At 39.2% G+C, this 14,987-nt stretch overlaps 1 protein-coding gene across 8 annotated transcripts in view; it reads left to right on the top strand.

The window, feature by feature from the left end:
- Positions 1–562: 562 nt before the first annotated feature.
- The window catches only part of macrod2 (mono-ADP ribosylhydrolase 2), a 390,971-nt gene continuing 376,546 nt past the window's right edge, over positions 563–14,987 (top strand). For 6 of the 8 annotated variants that reach the window (XM_046070269.1, XM_046070271.1, XM_046070273.1 and 3 more), the window contains exons 1-3: positions 564–766; positions 5,576–5,677; positions 9,603–9,716. In XM_046070269.1, the coding sequence (XP_045926225.1) occupies positions 730–766; positions 5,576–5,677; positions 9,603–9,716 (253 nt within the window). In that variant the 5' untranslated portion in view covers positions 564–729. Of the gene's footprint in view, positions 767–5,575; positions 5,678–9,602; positions 9,717–14,987 lie in introns of all 8 variants that reach the window. The other 2 variants (XM_046070270.1, XM_046070272.1) reach the window with 1 other exon arrangement.

Consider the following 14,987-nt stretch of genomic DNA (forward strand, 5'->3'; position numbering starts at 1 on the left):
TGCTACTAAAAGCCAATAACTCTTTAGTAAGGGCTCCACTTTGATAGTAGGTCGTTTCAAATTCATGGCCACTGTAATTCTTGGATCATTATCCATTTTGTTAGTCAATTAGTGATCTACCACGTAGGTTTTAATGTTACGAATAGTCATAGGTTTAATTGGGTTATAAGGAAGTTATTATACATTAAGTTACAAATACAGTAAAGTACTATTACATAAAAATACTGCAAAACACACTGTAGTATATTGCTAAAAATAAAATTTTTCAACCAATAAGTATTTATTTTTTAAATTGACAGGGATGTTTCCTCGGTAAGCTTACTTGCAGTGACTCAAAGTAGACTGTGCAGTATGCATCCTAGCGGCCCCGGCGTTACTAGCCTTAACATCTCACACGCCAGGAGGCTGGACCGCCGGAAACAACCTACCCTGCCTCCCAAGTGCGTGGATCCTATTTGATTGACTCAGTGGCCGGACCAATCGCACGCTCACTTCCCCGTTTTCGACACCCAATCATTAGGCCAGGAATCGTACACATAATTTACGGCGCAGTCACGGTAGGTTGGTCCGACTGAGGTCCATAGAAATTTGACAGCTTCACAGGTGAGGCAACCGTTCAGAGGCTAGTTTCACTTTACATTTCAGTTTTTTCCCGGAACACTATTCTCTGTGAGCCTGGGGTTGTCACAGTCAAAAAACAACCATTCGAAGTCTAATCATTCCGGCAGCATGAGCAAAAAGAAAAAGGACTGGAAGACTGAAAAAGGTAACGTTAAGGCTTGTTTTGTAGGGGGAATGAGGCTATCATCATCTCCATGGCAGACAGCATGAATTTTAACCATGCCAGGAGATTGACAGCCACTCTTTTCGTCTTCTCCGTATTGCTGTGATACTATTTACCGTCTAGACTATTCGTTAATCCCACACGGCGACTGTACAGATGTTATAATGATGTTGCGCCTCTGTTTGGCTGCCGTAATGCATGTTTGACATTCGCAGCAACACTGTACAGACCGTGCCTCTTGTCTGCTTATCAGCTTACATTTAAGGTTCTCACTGATTTCCCCCGAGTCCGTATTTACCTGTTACCGTAACGTTACTCCTAACTAGCATAATATATATCCTACCTTCCACCTGTGTGATACACTAACAGTAGCTGACTGAGTTGCAAACAGTCTACTAGATTAACGTTATGCATGTTGCCAAACAAAGGAGCGGAGTGTCTAATAGTTTAAAACGCGGTTATTTATAATGTCTTAGAGGAAAGAAATCACTATTCAAACATATACCTGAAAATGCGTAGGCTATTATTGCTAGCTAGGAAACTTGTCTATTTGACTCCAAGTGCTTCTAGTTTCAGATACATGAACAGGATAGACCTGTTGTGCACAGAAGGGCAAAGAAAGGCATGAAAACCCTCTCTTTAGTGTGGTTATTATGTCATAAATAATTGTTTTCGTTTCTTGACACAGTAGAGCTTTTTCTTGTCATACAGTAGCAGGTCCTGCACAGCTGTAATGAATCACATTAATTAGTGATGGCTCCATTCTATTTATGCCATGCTATGCATGTAATGCCACCTGTGAGAACGCACAATCCTAGGACTTTGAAACTAGTAAACACTTAAACACATAATATATAGCCATCATTGATTATAACTATCTGTGGCCTTCCTGCTATGACATGTCTAAATGTCTTGGGGGAAAAAGGTGTATACAGCACTACTTTGTAACAGAAGCTTGCCTGTATGTGATCAAACTGTACCACATGACATTGGCTGAAGTGGACTACTGGTTCAGACAAGGATGCAGCTTCACTGAAATGAATTTATCGAAACTGAAACAAGGAGTGTTTACATTCATTGTTGCTGTTGCTGGAAGGTTATTAATTTGAATTTTATGGTGGTTAATTTTTCTTGTGAAATATTGCAGTTCAGTCAGTGTCTTGTCATCAAGCCTGTTGACTCACTACTCATCTTTTGGAGTTCATGGGAACATTTCTATAATGGTTATTAAAACTCTCTGAGCAAAGGTAGTAATTAATTACCTTACCCAGCCATTTTCCGTTGGAGCAGGTAACAGAAGGGAATGAACATCAAAGTAAATCAGATTTTTATATTCTGAGCATATATCCCTCTTGCTCAAATTGCTTTAAGAGGAGATCAAGGGAAGTTGAAATGTGAAAGAAATTCTTATAATTAAGAAATTTAATATGATTATTTTTTAAATAGTGGTTTGACCCCGGGCTTGTCTGTAGGCTGGGTGAAATTGTAGGATGTAGTAAGTTATGTTGGCACCTATGGTTTGTTCTTTAGCAAAATCAGCCTTATTTTAAAATGGGCTAAAACATGTAGAATTTGTACGAGGAGGCAGACTATTCTGAAGTTGGAGACGTTTCTGAAACAAAATGAACTAAATAAGGAAACAAGAAACAGGAATATAAATAGTATTAAAAGAAAAATCATAAAATGAGATGTTATGTGACAGGCAGTCACATCTCCTTTCCTTTGGTTATCGCTAGAATTTGGTTCAGGGATGTCTGCAGCAATACAGTTACTATTGGCCTTCCTATCCAGAATTCATCAAGCACAGAAAAATTATATGGGACTAAACACAGTCTTGTAGACACTCCTATTTAATAAAGCACATTCTGAGCCCATCCTGTTCTCATGGCATCTAACCTAAGCCTTGAGATTCTACTAAAAGTTCATCAGTGACGAAGCTCTTTAGTGTAGTTCAGAGAGCTTTGCTGTGTTCAACCTCAAAACAGCCTTTTTATTCATCCATGTAGAATAAAAGCAGCCTTGGGAATGACAGGAGTGGGCAAAAGGGAGAGAAAATACACAAGGGATGGTACGGATATCCCCCACTGCAGAAATACCTTTTAATGTAAGCCTGACTTACTAGGGGATGTTGCCAAAAGATGACCAAAGGAACCCTGTGTTTCTTACCAAAATATACTCAGCCCCTATTGCCTTAATATTTTAGGCTTTCATTTGTGTAAGAGGCAAGTCTCCTAACTCACAATCCCTTTCAAGAAATTGCACATAGTTCCTATAATGTAGACTATGGTTATATGCTAAACATCAAAGTCTAGACCAGTTGTTAAAAGACCCTAATGTAGTAAACTATTATTATGTTTTTTTGTAGAGCAATATCACATCCAATTTGCTTAAACAGTTTTACAGAGGGAATGTTTTAATTGAGCGAAGTCCACAATGTGTGCACTGGGTATTTAAGTTGAGAAGATTTCACAGTGAAGCACATAATTAGGACGAAGCTTGTTTTGCAGAACAGCCCAGTGCTGTCTGAAGAAACAGTAAGTTTAGGCTACAAAGACACAAGACACAGACCCAAGAGTGATACAGCAATGCAAAAGTAAAGCTGCAGCTCTGTGATGTACCAATGTCAGCCAATTATGTGTCAATATAATAATAATACTCTTGAGGTGGTAGAAGGGAGATTTGGTTTTGACTTTGACATGTGACTCGAATGAGAGTGTGGAGTCCAAAATAACACCCAGGTTGCAGACTTCTGGGAGTGTCGAGATGGAGTAGCCATCTACATTGAGGAGATCTCTGACCCGCTGGAGCTGTTGCTTGGGAGCCTCTACCTTTAGCTCTATTTTGCTTCAGTTGAGTTTGTGCAGATCAGATGACATCCAGGTTTTATTTCATTCAGGCAGTTAACAAGTGACAAAGTTGGGAGCTGAGTGGATGGGTTGGTGATTTTAATGAGAGTGGTCTCTGTGCTGTGGTGTGCTCTGAAGCCAGATTAAAGGAGTTCATTGAGCTTGTAGTGGTACATGTGCTGATGAAGCTGGGCGGCGACTGCTCTTTCCAGGATTTTGCTGAGGAAGGGTAGGTTGGGGATTGGATGGTAGCCTAGTTATTGAGGTCATCTGGGTCCAAACTGGGCTTTTAGAAAATAGGGATGCCAGCAGTCGTTTTGAAGCTGAAGGGTACCATGCCAGATTCCGAAGAGGAGTTTATGATGTCTACCATGATGGGACAGAGGGTAGGTAGGCATGCCTTGACCGGGTTTGTGGGCAAGGGGTCCAGTGGACAGGTGGAGGTCTTTGCTCTGGTTACCATCTGAATGGCTTGAGGTAAATCCAGAGGGGAGAAGGAGGAGAGGCAGTGCTGTGGCATGCATGCAACGTGGGAGGGCAACATCACGCGGGTGGGATGTGGGTAGAGGGCCAAGAAATTTGGAGCAGAGGTCAGCGGCATCAGAGGGGCAGGGTGCATCACGGGGGCAGAATAGCAGCCAGTTTATGGTGGAGAAGAGTAGATGAAGAGGTTGCTCTTCTCCAAATTCTATTTAAATTTGTTGTACAACCAAACAAATGCAATACTCAAACGTCTTGCCCACAGCTTAGCTAAGTAGTAGGAGCTTAAATGTGGGTAGTTATGACAAAGTAAGGTTCTCCATGTACAGTAGTTCCATCACAAATAAAGTTGTTCACTATATGATTTCAAACAACTCTCTTAAGGTGTTCAGCTAACTACACTGAACAAAATTATAAACTGCACATTTTTGAGTGGCCTTTTATTGTGGCCAGCCTGAGGCACACCTGTGCAATACCCATGCTGTCTGATCAGCATCTTGATATGCCACACCTGTGAGGTGGATGGATTATCTTGGTAGGAAAAGTGCTCACTAACACAGATTTTGACAGATTTGTGAACAATATTTGAGAGAAATAGACCTTCTATGTACATGTACTTTGAGTTCAGCTCGTGATGAATGGGGGCAAAAACAAAAGTGTTGCGTTTATAATTTTGTTCAGTGTATGAACATTAAAATCACATAAGACTTAGGTAGGACAAACAGTTCAATAAGTTCAGAGTGCAATGAAGCTTAAGCAACAGCTGAGAGTCGTGGAGACACAACAGAATGCACATTTTCATTCACCAAATTCACACAACAGCCAGTTAATTGACAAGACAAGACATTGACAAGAACATGCATTGTTTTGGTTATCCATGGCACATGGCTAATGCAGTAAGTGAGTCAAAAAAAACTTAGCTACACTACTGAAGTGTGTTATGCAAGATTCAGAATCCATACCAACCCCAGCCAGGGGTACTCTTTAATGGCTGATCCTGCACTTTGACCCTGCAAGCCAAAAGAGGATTGTAATGCATGAAACGGGATCACAGTATTGAAGATCACATTATTATGGATCACATTTTTTATAGAGCCAATTTAGAGAGCCAGGGATGTGTGGAGCTCGAGCAGGGATGAGTGGGACACGACTGTCGATGATGAAGTAGCAGGTGAGTGGTGGAGAAGGAGTCTGTTTAGAGGCCAACCTCAATTGGTACAGGACCAGCAACTGTTGCTCCTATGGGTGGTGGTTAGGTGAAGTAAAGGTATGTAAAGTATGCTGAGAGACAGTTTGATAGGAAATTAAGAAAAGAAACTTGGTGGAGATTCATGTGAAAAGTCTGTGGCTTTTATTGGAAATAAACTTTATATTTATTATAAAGCTTACTTCCCTCTTATCTCTGTTATTTTTCAACAGGACCAGCTTTATTCATGCTAACATGTATGGTTACTTCCCTCTACAGAGAGACTGCTCCGTCTAGATCGAGAGGAGCGACGTAAGGAGTATCGTCGTCAAGATTTTACATCTTTGGACAAGATTCCAACCTGGGCAGAGGAAAATCTGTGTAAGAGACTGAGATTGTTTGAGATGCTGAATGTGTTTTTAAATTGGGTATGGCTGATAAACCAAGACATTATAGCAGTGTAATGCTATAATGTCTATTTGATGCTATTTGATGCTCAAATATAAGTCGCTTTGCATAAAAGCGTCTGCCAAATGAGTAAATGTACATGTTTTTACAAACAAAATTGTGATGGTTAACTTTGCTTGACTGTGTAGCATGACTACATTGTTTTAATACATTTATGAGAATTAGTACCCAATTATGAATTTTAATATTCAGAAAATATTAATCCATAAATCTCTCGTTTCGGGGCACCACCGGATTTTTAATTAACCCAGAGTCTCCGGACCTCTGGGTAGTGTTTTAATAATTATACAATTATTCACTAGTGATCAGTTAGTTAATAATCACTCAATTATCTTAAATAAATCAGTCAGTCAATCTCATATCGAAGGGGTAAATTCTCTTGGCAGGGACTTGGAGACAGGCAATACACACACAATTCCTTCCTTCCTACAGTGGAGTTTACTAACTAACTAAGGTGACTATAAATGTGGTTACATATACATCAAAGAAATAAACAATTGGTAAATAATGAGAATGTGGGTTCTATTGTGGGGAGTATTTGACTCATACGGCAGCTAATGAACGCAATTAGATGATAACTCGGTTAAATTTGTCTAGGAGTTTCAAGGATTAAATATACTGGACTAACAGACTATAGGACATCACTGATCACAGAATGCAGGGTTTTGGACTTACTGTATGTCGCTTCTCCCAGCCGGGTGCTGGTCAGCGGCCTCACACTGGCTGAGATCCGTGTGTTCTCGGTTAGGACAGCTTAAAGCCGTCGGCCGGCCGCTTTCTCTGCCAGGGAATTGATCCTGGGGGTCCGTCTTTTGTCGACTTATTGCAGAGACTTGCAGTGGGAGCCAACCCTGGCTCGGGTTAGCAGTTTGGTCGTCCTTTGTTACTGCTGGCGGGTCCACGTGGATAGTTCCGAGGAGGGATCAGTGGAAGTTAGTTCGACGGATAAGGCTTAAAAAGAACTTGGTCGTTCTTGAATTAAAACTAGTATAACTTAACGGACTGATAAATTTTAACAAAACAAAAACCAAAGAAAATAAAACGCAAGTAAAGTTGCTGTTAACGAGGGAAAAATCGATGTTGCAGCACTTCGCGTGTGTTGCTTGAAAACGAACAAAGGGCTTTGTTGCGCCAGGCCGAAACTTGCGCAGTTGGAGAGCCAGGAACAAAATGGAGGACAAGAGAGTAGAGACAGCGTGGGTCGCTGCTTTTGTCTGTTGGGGCGTGATTCCCAGAGGGCAGTCCTTTGTCCCAAGAGGGAGGGCTTGTCTCCAGTTTGCCTGAGATACTGTCTTTCTTTAGACATAAAAAAAAAATCTATTGGCGCGTATTGTATATCTTCCCACAATCAAACCTTAACTATCAAATGGTTATACTGTTCTTAGTTTAAGCACTTGATAAAAGGAAAACAATTGTCAGTAGTTCAACTTTGAGGTTAGCATTTCAGAATGAATCACATCAGAGGAAAAGAACTTAACTAGCTTTCTGGATATATTGTCGGTTGCACGTTCTTAGAGAATATAAGCAAGACACACGAATGGCATCAGATTGTTGGACATGATAAATACCGAGTGACATTTATACATTAACGGCATTTCAGACGATGGCATGTAATACTTATTATGGCCACTTGGGGGAGCTCGGGTTACATGAGGATAGCTCTGATTGATCCTAAAACAATCTTCTTAGGAGCTGGGGGATTTAGTCATTTTTAACCTTAAATTCAAGCTGGAAAATTAATCGAGTATAGGATGACATTTCTTTATCAACATTTCTAAAGGAGGTGTCAGAAAGTATTGTGAACAAAGCATTGGTTACAAAAACTGAATAAAGTCAGGTTACCTTGCTGAATATTAAAACACTGCAAAATTAACTTATTTAGATTCTTTTCAACAACAAATACACCAACATGGTAACATAACTACTCAAATGGAGGCAAACGTAATCAAGTAACTAAAAGATTATTTAATTAAACAAGGTAATGCTTTGAGTCTTGAGGAGACAGTGCTCTGTTTACACAAAGGAGGCTGTCCCTGGGTGTCGTGGAGTTCCTGACACCTGGGCGTGAAGAGAATATCCTTTGATGTGAGGTAATTAAACAAAGAGCAAGGTCAGTTTCCATGGTTACATGTGTGGGGGGGCAGTTTAGGGTTTCCTGCCCTCTCTTAAGAAGAGTTTTGATAGGCTGTTCAGTAAAACGCTAATCTCTGGTCAGAGTTCCTTTTGTCATTTTAACAGTCAAGCACCACATTATCTGGCTGCGGTATCAGAGGTGGCAAGTTTTACGAACAGGCTGCCCAGAAACAGCACTTAGGGAGAGAAACCTTTCACCTCTTCCTTGGAGTCGCTTCGGCTATCTGTAGAGGGTTGATAATCAAATCCCCTCCTTCTTCTCTCTGGGAGAGAAAAGGATTCGGAGTAGTCTAAACTTATTTGATATAAAATGCACAAATCCACACTGTTGGAACACAACAACTGGCAAGATAAAAAAACAGCAAGCACCTTTAACATGATTTCCCAGAAAGTAATGCCAATTTCAAGATGAAAAGAAATCCAGCATGTATCAACACAGAGGGTTAAATGTTGTTTATTATGGTATTAAAGTAAACGCTTTTAAGAAATAAGATTTTGGATAATTAGGAAAAGGTGATGTGCTAATGTTTGTTAAACAATAAAAAAATCTGACATGTCTTTATGTTCACAAAGCAAGTATTGCTTTCTAATTTATTGGAGAACATAGCCTAAACTGTGTGTATATCTAAAGGCAAGTGTTGTTAAATAGGAAGCACATAACAAAAAATAAAGCCTTAACACTTCAAAAGTATTAAAAATATTATTATTCTTAATTTTTTATTTATTCTAAATCATAGCAACTAATGCTACAAAGTTACTCTTATACATTTGTATATTATAGTATACAGTAACTAAAGTAAGTTGTTTAAATACTTTGCAATACCAAGCTTAACAACAACCATTAGCATAAGGGCTTGTGCCATAATAGTGTTCTGTCCTTGAAAACGATAAGCAAACCTCATTTAGATTCAAAATGGACTGCATTTTCTTCAAGTAGGCTAGCAGCAGGGTTTTGGCATATTTTTGCATTTTAATCGCATGTTTCAATAAGAATAAAGCAATTTGATGTAACATAAAAATAGAACATTAGAGTATAATAATAATAATTGAATGACTGAGTTGTTAGTGTAGTTGGCCTAACATGTAATATGAGTAATCTGATGAGTACCTAATGCTGCAGTAGGTAATGTACAGAAGAGAATAACGGACTTAGGCAAAATATGCACTGATATAAAACCAACACAGACTACAATTGATGTTCATTGAAGTGAGGTAGAATGGCAACTTGTTTACAAGTTGTTGGTGATGTGCTGTGGTACATTTCTCTACATTAAGTTAAATGATGTAAGCTTTGGGAGGAGTGAGAGAAGAAGAAGTATACTCTCCAATAGTCATGGCTTTTTTATCAAGGGGGGATTAATCATACTAGTTCCTGGAAAATGTTGAAACCACACATTTCATCAATTAGAATTACACCATTAAAAGGAAGATATACAAATGACTACTTATGAGTATCACAGTATGCATGTATAAATACTATCTGGGCTCTTGATAGTACAGTAATTACAGTATTGTCTAGTAATGAATTGATTCTCCTCGTCTTTATCCCCATAAACATTACATTAAACTGGAATTTTATTTAGTACATTAGATAACCATTCATGAACCTCCTGTGTGTCTATTCAAAGGGACAAATAATGTATTTATTGAGTGACACCTCTATATTTTAATGTTCTCTCTTGAAATGCAACTCTTTTTATTTCAGCCAATGACAAAGAGGAAGGGAAGGAGCTGACTGGTGGAGGAGGACTGAGTGATAAAATATCTCTCTACAAAGGAGATATTACTGTCCTGGAGGTGGATGCCATAGTCAATGCTGGTAAGGATGTGCCCTTTGACCTTTGGGAGCTGTTGGACCTTGTTTGCTGCTATAAGGCAGCTCAGCTATTAAATTGTCCTTGGCTGCCCTCTACTGTTAGGATTCAGAAAATGCTGGTTCTTGTGGCATTACACAATTGATAAGTGTGATTGAGGCAAATATTAAACTGGACAGCTCATTGATCTGACTTCCCATTGGCTGAAATACAGTGACTGTTAAGATTATGTTGATTATGCCCTTTTCTTACTTTTAAATTTTCACAAGTTTTCAATTCCAGCTCTTCCTCCTACCTTGCCAGTGAAACACAAGGTTAATGACAAAATATATTTTTTGGTTGACAGGTATATTCATCTCATTTGTCATTAATGTGGCATATATTTCCTGTAATGATGAGTGGTCTCATATCCAATGCCGCCATTTAGGGAAAACTGGGTAAAGATTTGTAATAGTGAGTGAAAGAGAGGATATAGAATCAGAGATGCCTTTTTCAGAGATTTGTGCTACTGTTATGTAATTTTCTGCAGTCACAACCTACACACATGGTCAGAGGTGCTAAAATATTTCTTTACCTGTTGCTTCTGCAGCTGATGCTCATGACCATTTTGTAGCTATAGTTGATGGTCCCACACCATAGTTGTATAGCAGCGGTATATACAGTACATGGTGTACTTTGGCTTTCTGCAGTTGTGTATAACCTTTCCTTCCCCATGCAGTATCTGCAAACGCACATACACACATTACAGTCTACTAAGCAGTGTGCATCTTCTGTGAAATTAATGTTCTTTAATTTATGCAAGATTAATAGATGTGAAAAACAGACTGCTCTGTTGGATAAGGCCAATGAACTGAATCTATTATGTAAATACCCATCCTGATTAGGATAAGGTGACATGACATTCTGAATCATCGTCAGCATCATGTAAAAGACAAAGATGTGGTTTGGTACACCTAAGAGACACCTGACACACACCTAAATGTCATGGAAGTTGTATTACTTTATCAACATTTTGACCTTTACAAATGTAGCACTTATTATACAATTCAAGTAGTTTTTTGTTTGTACTAACTTTGTGATAACTGCTACATGTGTGAATTGCATTTTTGTATGCTGTTTATATATGTATTTTAGCTCTATATAGATGGAGGATTAAGTCAGGATTTGTATTTTATTGATGAAGTGTCTGTTATAGTTTAGACTGACAGGCACAAAACCTCTTTGATTGCACTTTTACACCATTTTACAGTCAATATCTTAAACAAACCAAGGTTAAGGCAGTGGATAAGGTGAGCAGTGTCTAGAGAAATACGGCATGAGAATGGAAATGAGGTTCAGGAAGGAACATTGCATATTTTTGTTTTGAACTGTTGAAAACTATTGCAGCAAAGGCAGGCAGTTTACTTCAGCAGGTCATGCTGCCAGATGTCCAGGCTCTTATTGAGCAACGTGTTGGCCAGGAGGCAATTCATTCTGTTTAGCAGGCTGTCAAAGGGTCTGAAATGTTGAAGGAACTGCCGAATGGAATATTCCAGACCATGTTTTTTGTCATTCAACCAGATACTTTTATTTCACAGTATGATATTATGTTAGATAAATAATGGTTACAAACTATTTTATTTCAATAGGCTGGATGTGCTTTGGCTGTCGTGGCTCTTGTCCAAATTTGAGTGAGTAACACAGTTCTGAGAACATTGCGGATGTTGGGCTACATACAATACACCGATAAGATCTGTGGATAGTTTGTTCAACTTCTTGCCTGTCATCTGTTCACTGCCTCTAATCTCTAGCCTGCAGTACTTCCATTTTCTCATGTTGTTTTTCATTTAACTTTGGCACCCCCGGACTGCTGTTTATGAAGTGTGGGACTTTCTGAGCACATGAGTCAAACTTGACGTGCAAATTGTAGTTAAATGTGAAGGTTGGTGTATAAAATACACAAGCACAATAATGCATTCTGCACTCCTCCACTCAAATTTAGGTTACTTATTTTACCATTTGGTGTGTTCAGTGGACATGAACACAGGAGCAGGTTGTCTGTATAATCCTACCTGCTTGCAGAGTTAGGACTGTTTGGTCCATTAAAATGTATTATGATACAGCTTAACTGTTCTTATTTCTTATGTATCTTTAAGACTGTATTAAGCATTCTGGTGTTCTAAATGCATTAACTGTAGCTCATGGGAATGAACAATGACTCCAAAATGTAAACTTTATGTCAGCTTTGCAGGAGGTAAGTAGAGCTGCAGTGTTTCTAACTTGTTTGCAGCTGATATGTTATTTTTATTGGATCACATAACATTTTGAATATATTTTATAAGCCCAAGGCACATTGAAAATTTGTGCAACATGGTTTTTGTCATGACAGCAACAATATGTGGGTTACGAAAGGAGAAATGTCTGTAATTTCAGGGAACACGGGCCAGCTTGGTATTGCCGTTATGGTGGCTGCCTATAGCTTTTGGAGGGTGTCAAGTCGCTTTATGTCCTCCGTTAAAGTTTAATTATTAGGCTCATTGAGTTTTTAATTCCTCCTTAACTCTGTTTGGCTGGAGGTTGGACAGGAGGTTCTCAAACTGTCACCTGGGCCTGGAGAGAGCAGGGCTGGGGTGACAATCGGTAAACTGCACGGTGGCCATATCATGACAAGATGGCTTGGGCTGCAGCATCCAGCCCCTGCAGATGGCCCAACCCGGCCTATTCTTTGGAATGCGCCTGCAATGGTGTGCCACAACTCTGCATAAAATGATGTTAGACCCTTCCTCATTCTCTTCTGAATGTTTGAATGGGATGAAAGCGACAGATGACACACCCTATATTAATAGTGTATCTAATTTTCTAGATTGTATTTTAGGTGCACACTGTTTTGTCCTGGGTATTGATTCCCTGAGTATGGAAAACTTTCTGCCCAGATTCTTCTACAGGTGCAGGTTTTTTCTTTTGTACATTTGATGTAATGTGTTTCGTATTCACTGTGTTGTTTTTTAATTTTGACAAATACTTGAAAATTTCACTGATCCTCTAGTAGGCCATGTCTTTGGCATATATCTTTGGATTGATATTGGACAATGATAGGTGGAAAAAGGAGACTATCACAGTTAATCAAACCATGTTTCATAGAAAATGACACGGTTCACTAAAAGCTAATAGGATGCTCCAGCTGGGTTTTAAATTTAATGCATGTCATTACTGTTTTTTTACATGGCAAACACAAGATAATGTCTTCAATTTTGTGCTTGTCTTTGTGCATGGAGTTCATGCAAGTGTCACCATCCCTCTCAGACCAGAATAAGGTCGTAAAGATAGCTATGTGAAGTGGAGGGGACTTCTCTTATCATGATGACTGTGGTAATTATGCACAGGGGTTGACTCCTAATCCATTACCCGCTGTAAACCTTTCTCATCTTTCTGTATTAGGTCATTTTTTACAGGAGCCAATTTAGTGTGCAGTGGGAATCTGGTTATGAATGCTGTAAAGAACCTGAAGGGGTTGAGATGAGTGCGAGAAAGGCAATTGGTATTCAGTTGTATGGAGCTGCTCATACTGCAGTCATCACGGGTTTGATGAGAGCAGTGACCCTCAGAGGGCAGAATACCATGAGCCTGTGGAGATTGACTTTTATAAGTTTTTTTGATATGTAGCTGATTCAAACATAGTTTGCCTGCAGGGTTGCTTCTCTCACACAGGCAGCATTGTTTACCTTCATGGTCATTTATGCATGTACAGTACAGACATGTCCTGGTCTATACTGAATACAATACAGTATTATTATGTGGTCAGAGCAAGGTAACATATAGAGCAACATTTTTTTTTGTTATCATAACATTCAAAATTAAAAACTAACCAATTTATTAGACTCAAGCTTTCCCATGTTATGCAAGGTTAGAATAAAAGGGTTTATTAAAATTGCTCTTGAACTAAACTTTTTGTGTAAATTACTAGTGTAAATGAAACCAGAACATGACATGGATTATGTTATTTGAGGTAAGATTTCAATAAGAACAAATTAAAAATAATACAATTTTGGAAGTGTTATGAAAAACAACAGCTACAAGCAAGCAAAAAAAAACAAACCCTGATACTGTTAGCAGCATGGTAGATTTTTATTGAAAGAAGAAACTCTTTCTCTCTGTGGGTTACTTTCTTTTAAGGGTGAGGGAAGTACGTGGTGGTTGTGGTTCATCCTTTCCCACTTATTGAAAACCTCAGTAGTTGTGGCAGCACAGCAACAGTGCAGGATAATGATGTGTAATGTCCAGAGAATATTATATGCTTCTCTGAGTCACAAGCCTTAATGGAGAGCACTGCCTTATTTATTAGGGAATGACTCTCTGAGTGCTCTGGTAATATTTTAGCCTGCAAGCAGAAGGCTTTCCAGAATGAAAAGTAGATGTGGCACTTTTATTATCTTGCTGAGCTCCTGGTCTATAGACAGACTCTAAAAAGACTTTTCATTGTTACTCTTCCCAACTTTAGGCTTCTTTTTAAAGGTCTAGTTGTAATATATGAAAACATATTCTCCTTTTCTACTTTGTGAAAGCAAATACTCTCTTATGAAATGTATTTGCTGTCAAAATCCATATTTTACTGCGTCTGTCTAAAATGCTGTTGGGACACTACATTACTTTTATGGAATGGGGACATTTTCTCAACAATACGCCCATACAGACTAACACCAGACTGTGGCATGACATGCCAAAGAATGGTGTACAATTCACTTTCTATTTCCCTTAGTGATTGATAAAGCCTATGGCTTTTGGTTCTGCTTCCTACTGTTTGGGGATCTTGTCAGCGAAGACTCTTCATTAGATTTTCTGTCAGGCCATGGATGTGCTGCACAACACACTCATCCCCTGGAGAATTGGCTCAACGGGTCTATCTGTCTCTGCAGATTCACACCCTGTGCCATAACCTCCCTGAGTGATGCAGCCATGCTCCCAGCAATATGACTGCAATTCAGGGTCTCTCACTCTCTCTCTGTTCTCTCTTTTACTCTGCTGCCAGTTGCGTATACATGCAATTATACAGTGACACACACACACACACACACACACACACACACACACACACACACACACACACACACACACACACACACACACACACACACAGAGTATGTTAGAAACCATGACAGAAAACTGGTAACTTCTTGAGCAAACTTGTGATTGTTGCTCTGTCGCACCAAGAATGAAAATCAATGCCCCTGGCTGAAAGAACTTGCTGCTCTGTTGAACAGTGAAATGACTCTGGTGAGTGGGTTGTATTGGGTCCTGCA

This window comes from Micropterus dolomieu, linkage group LG15, assembly GCF_021292245.1.
Source record: "Micropterus dolomieu isolate WLL.071019.BEF.003 ecotype Adirondacks linkage group LG15, ASM2129224v1, whole genome shotgun sequence".
NCBI lineage: Eukaryota > Metazoa > Chordata > Actinopteri > Centrarchiformes > Centrarchidae > Micropterus > Micropterus dolomieu.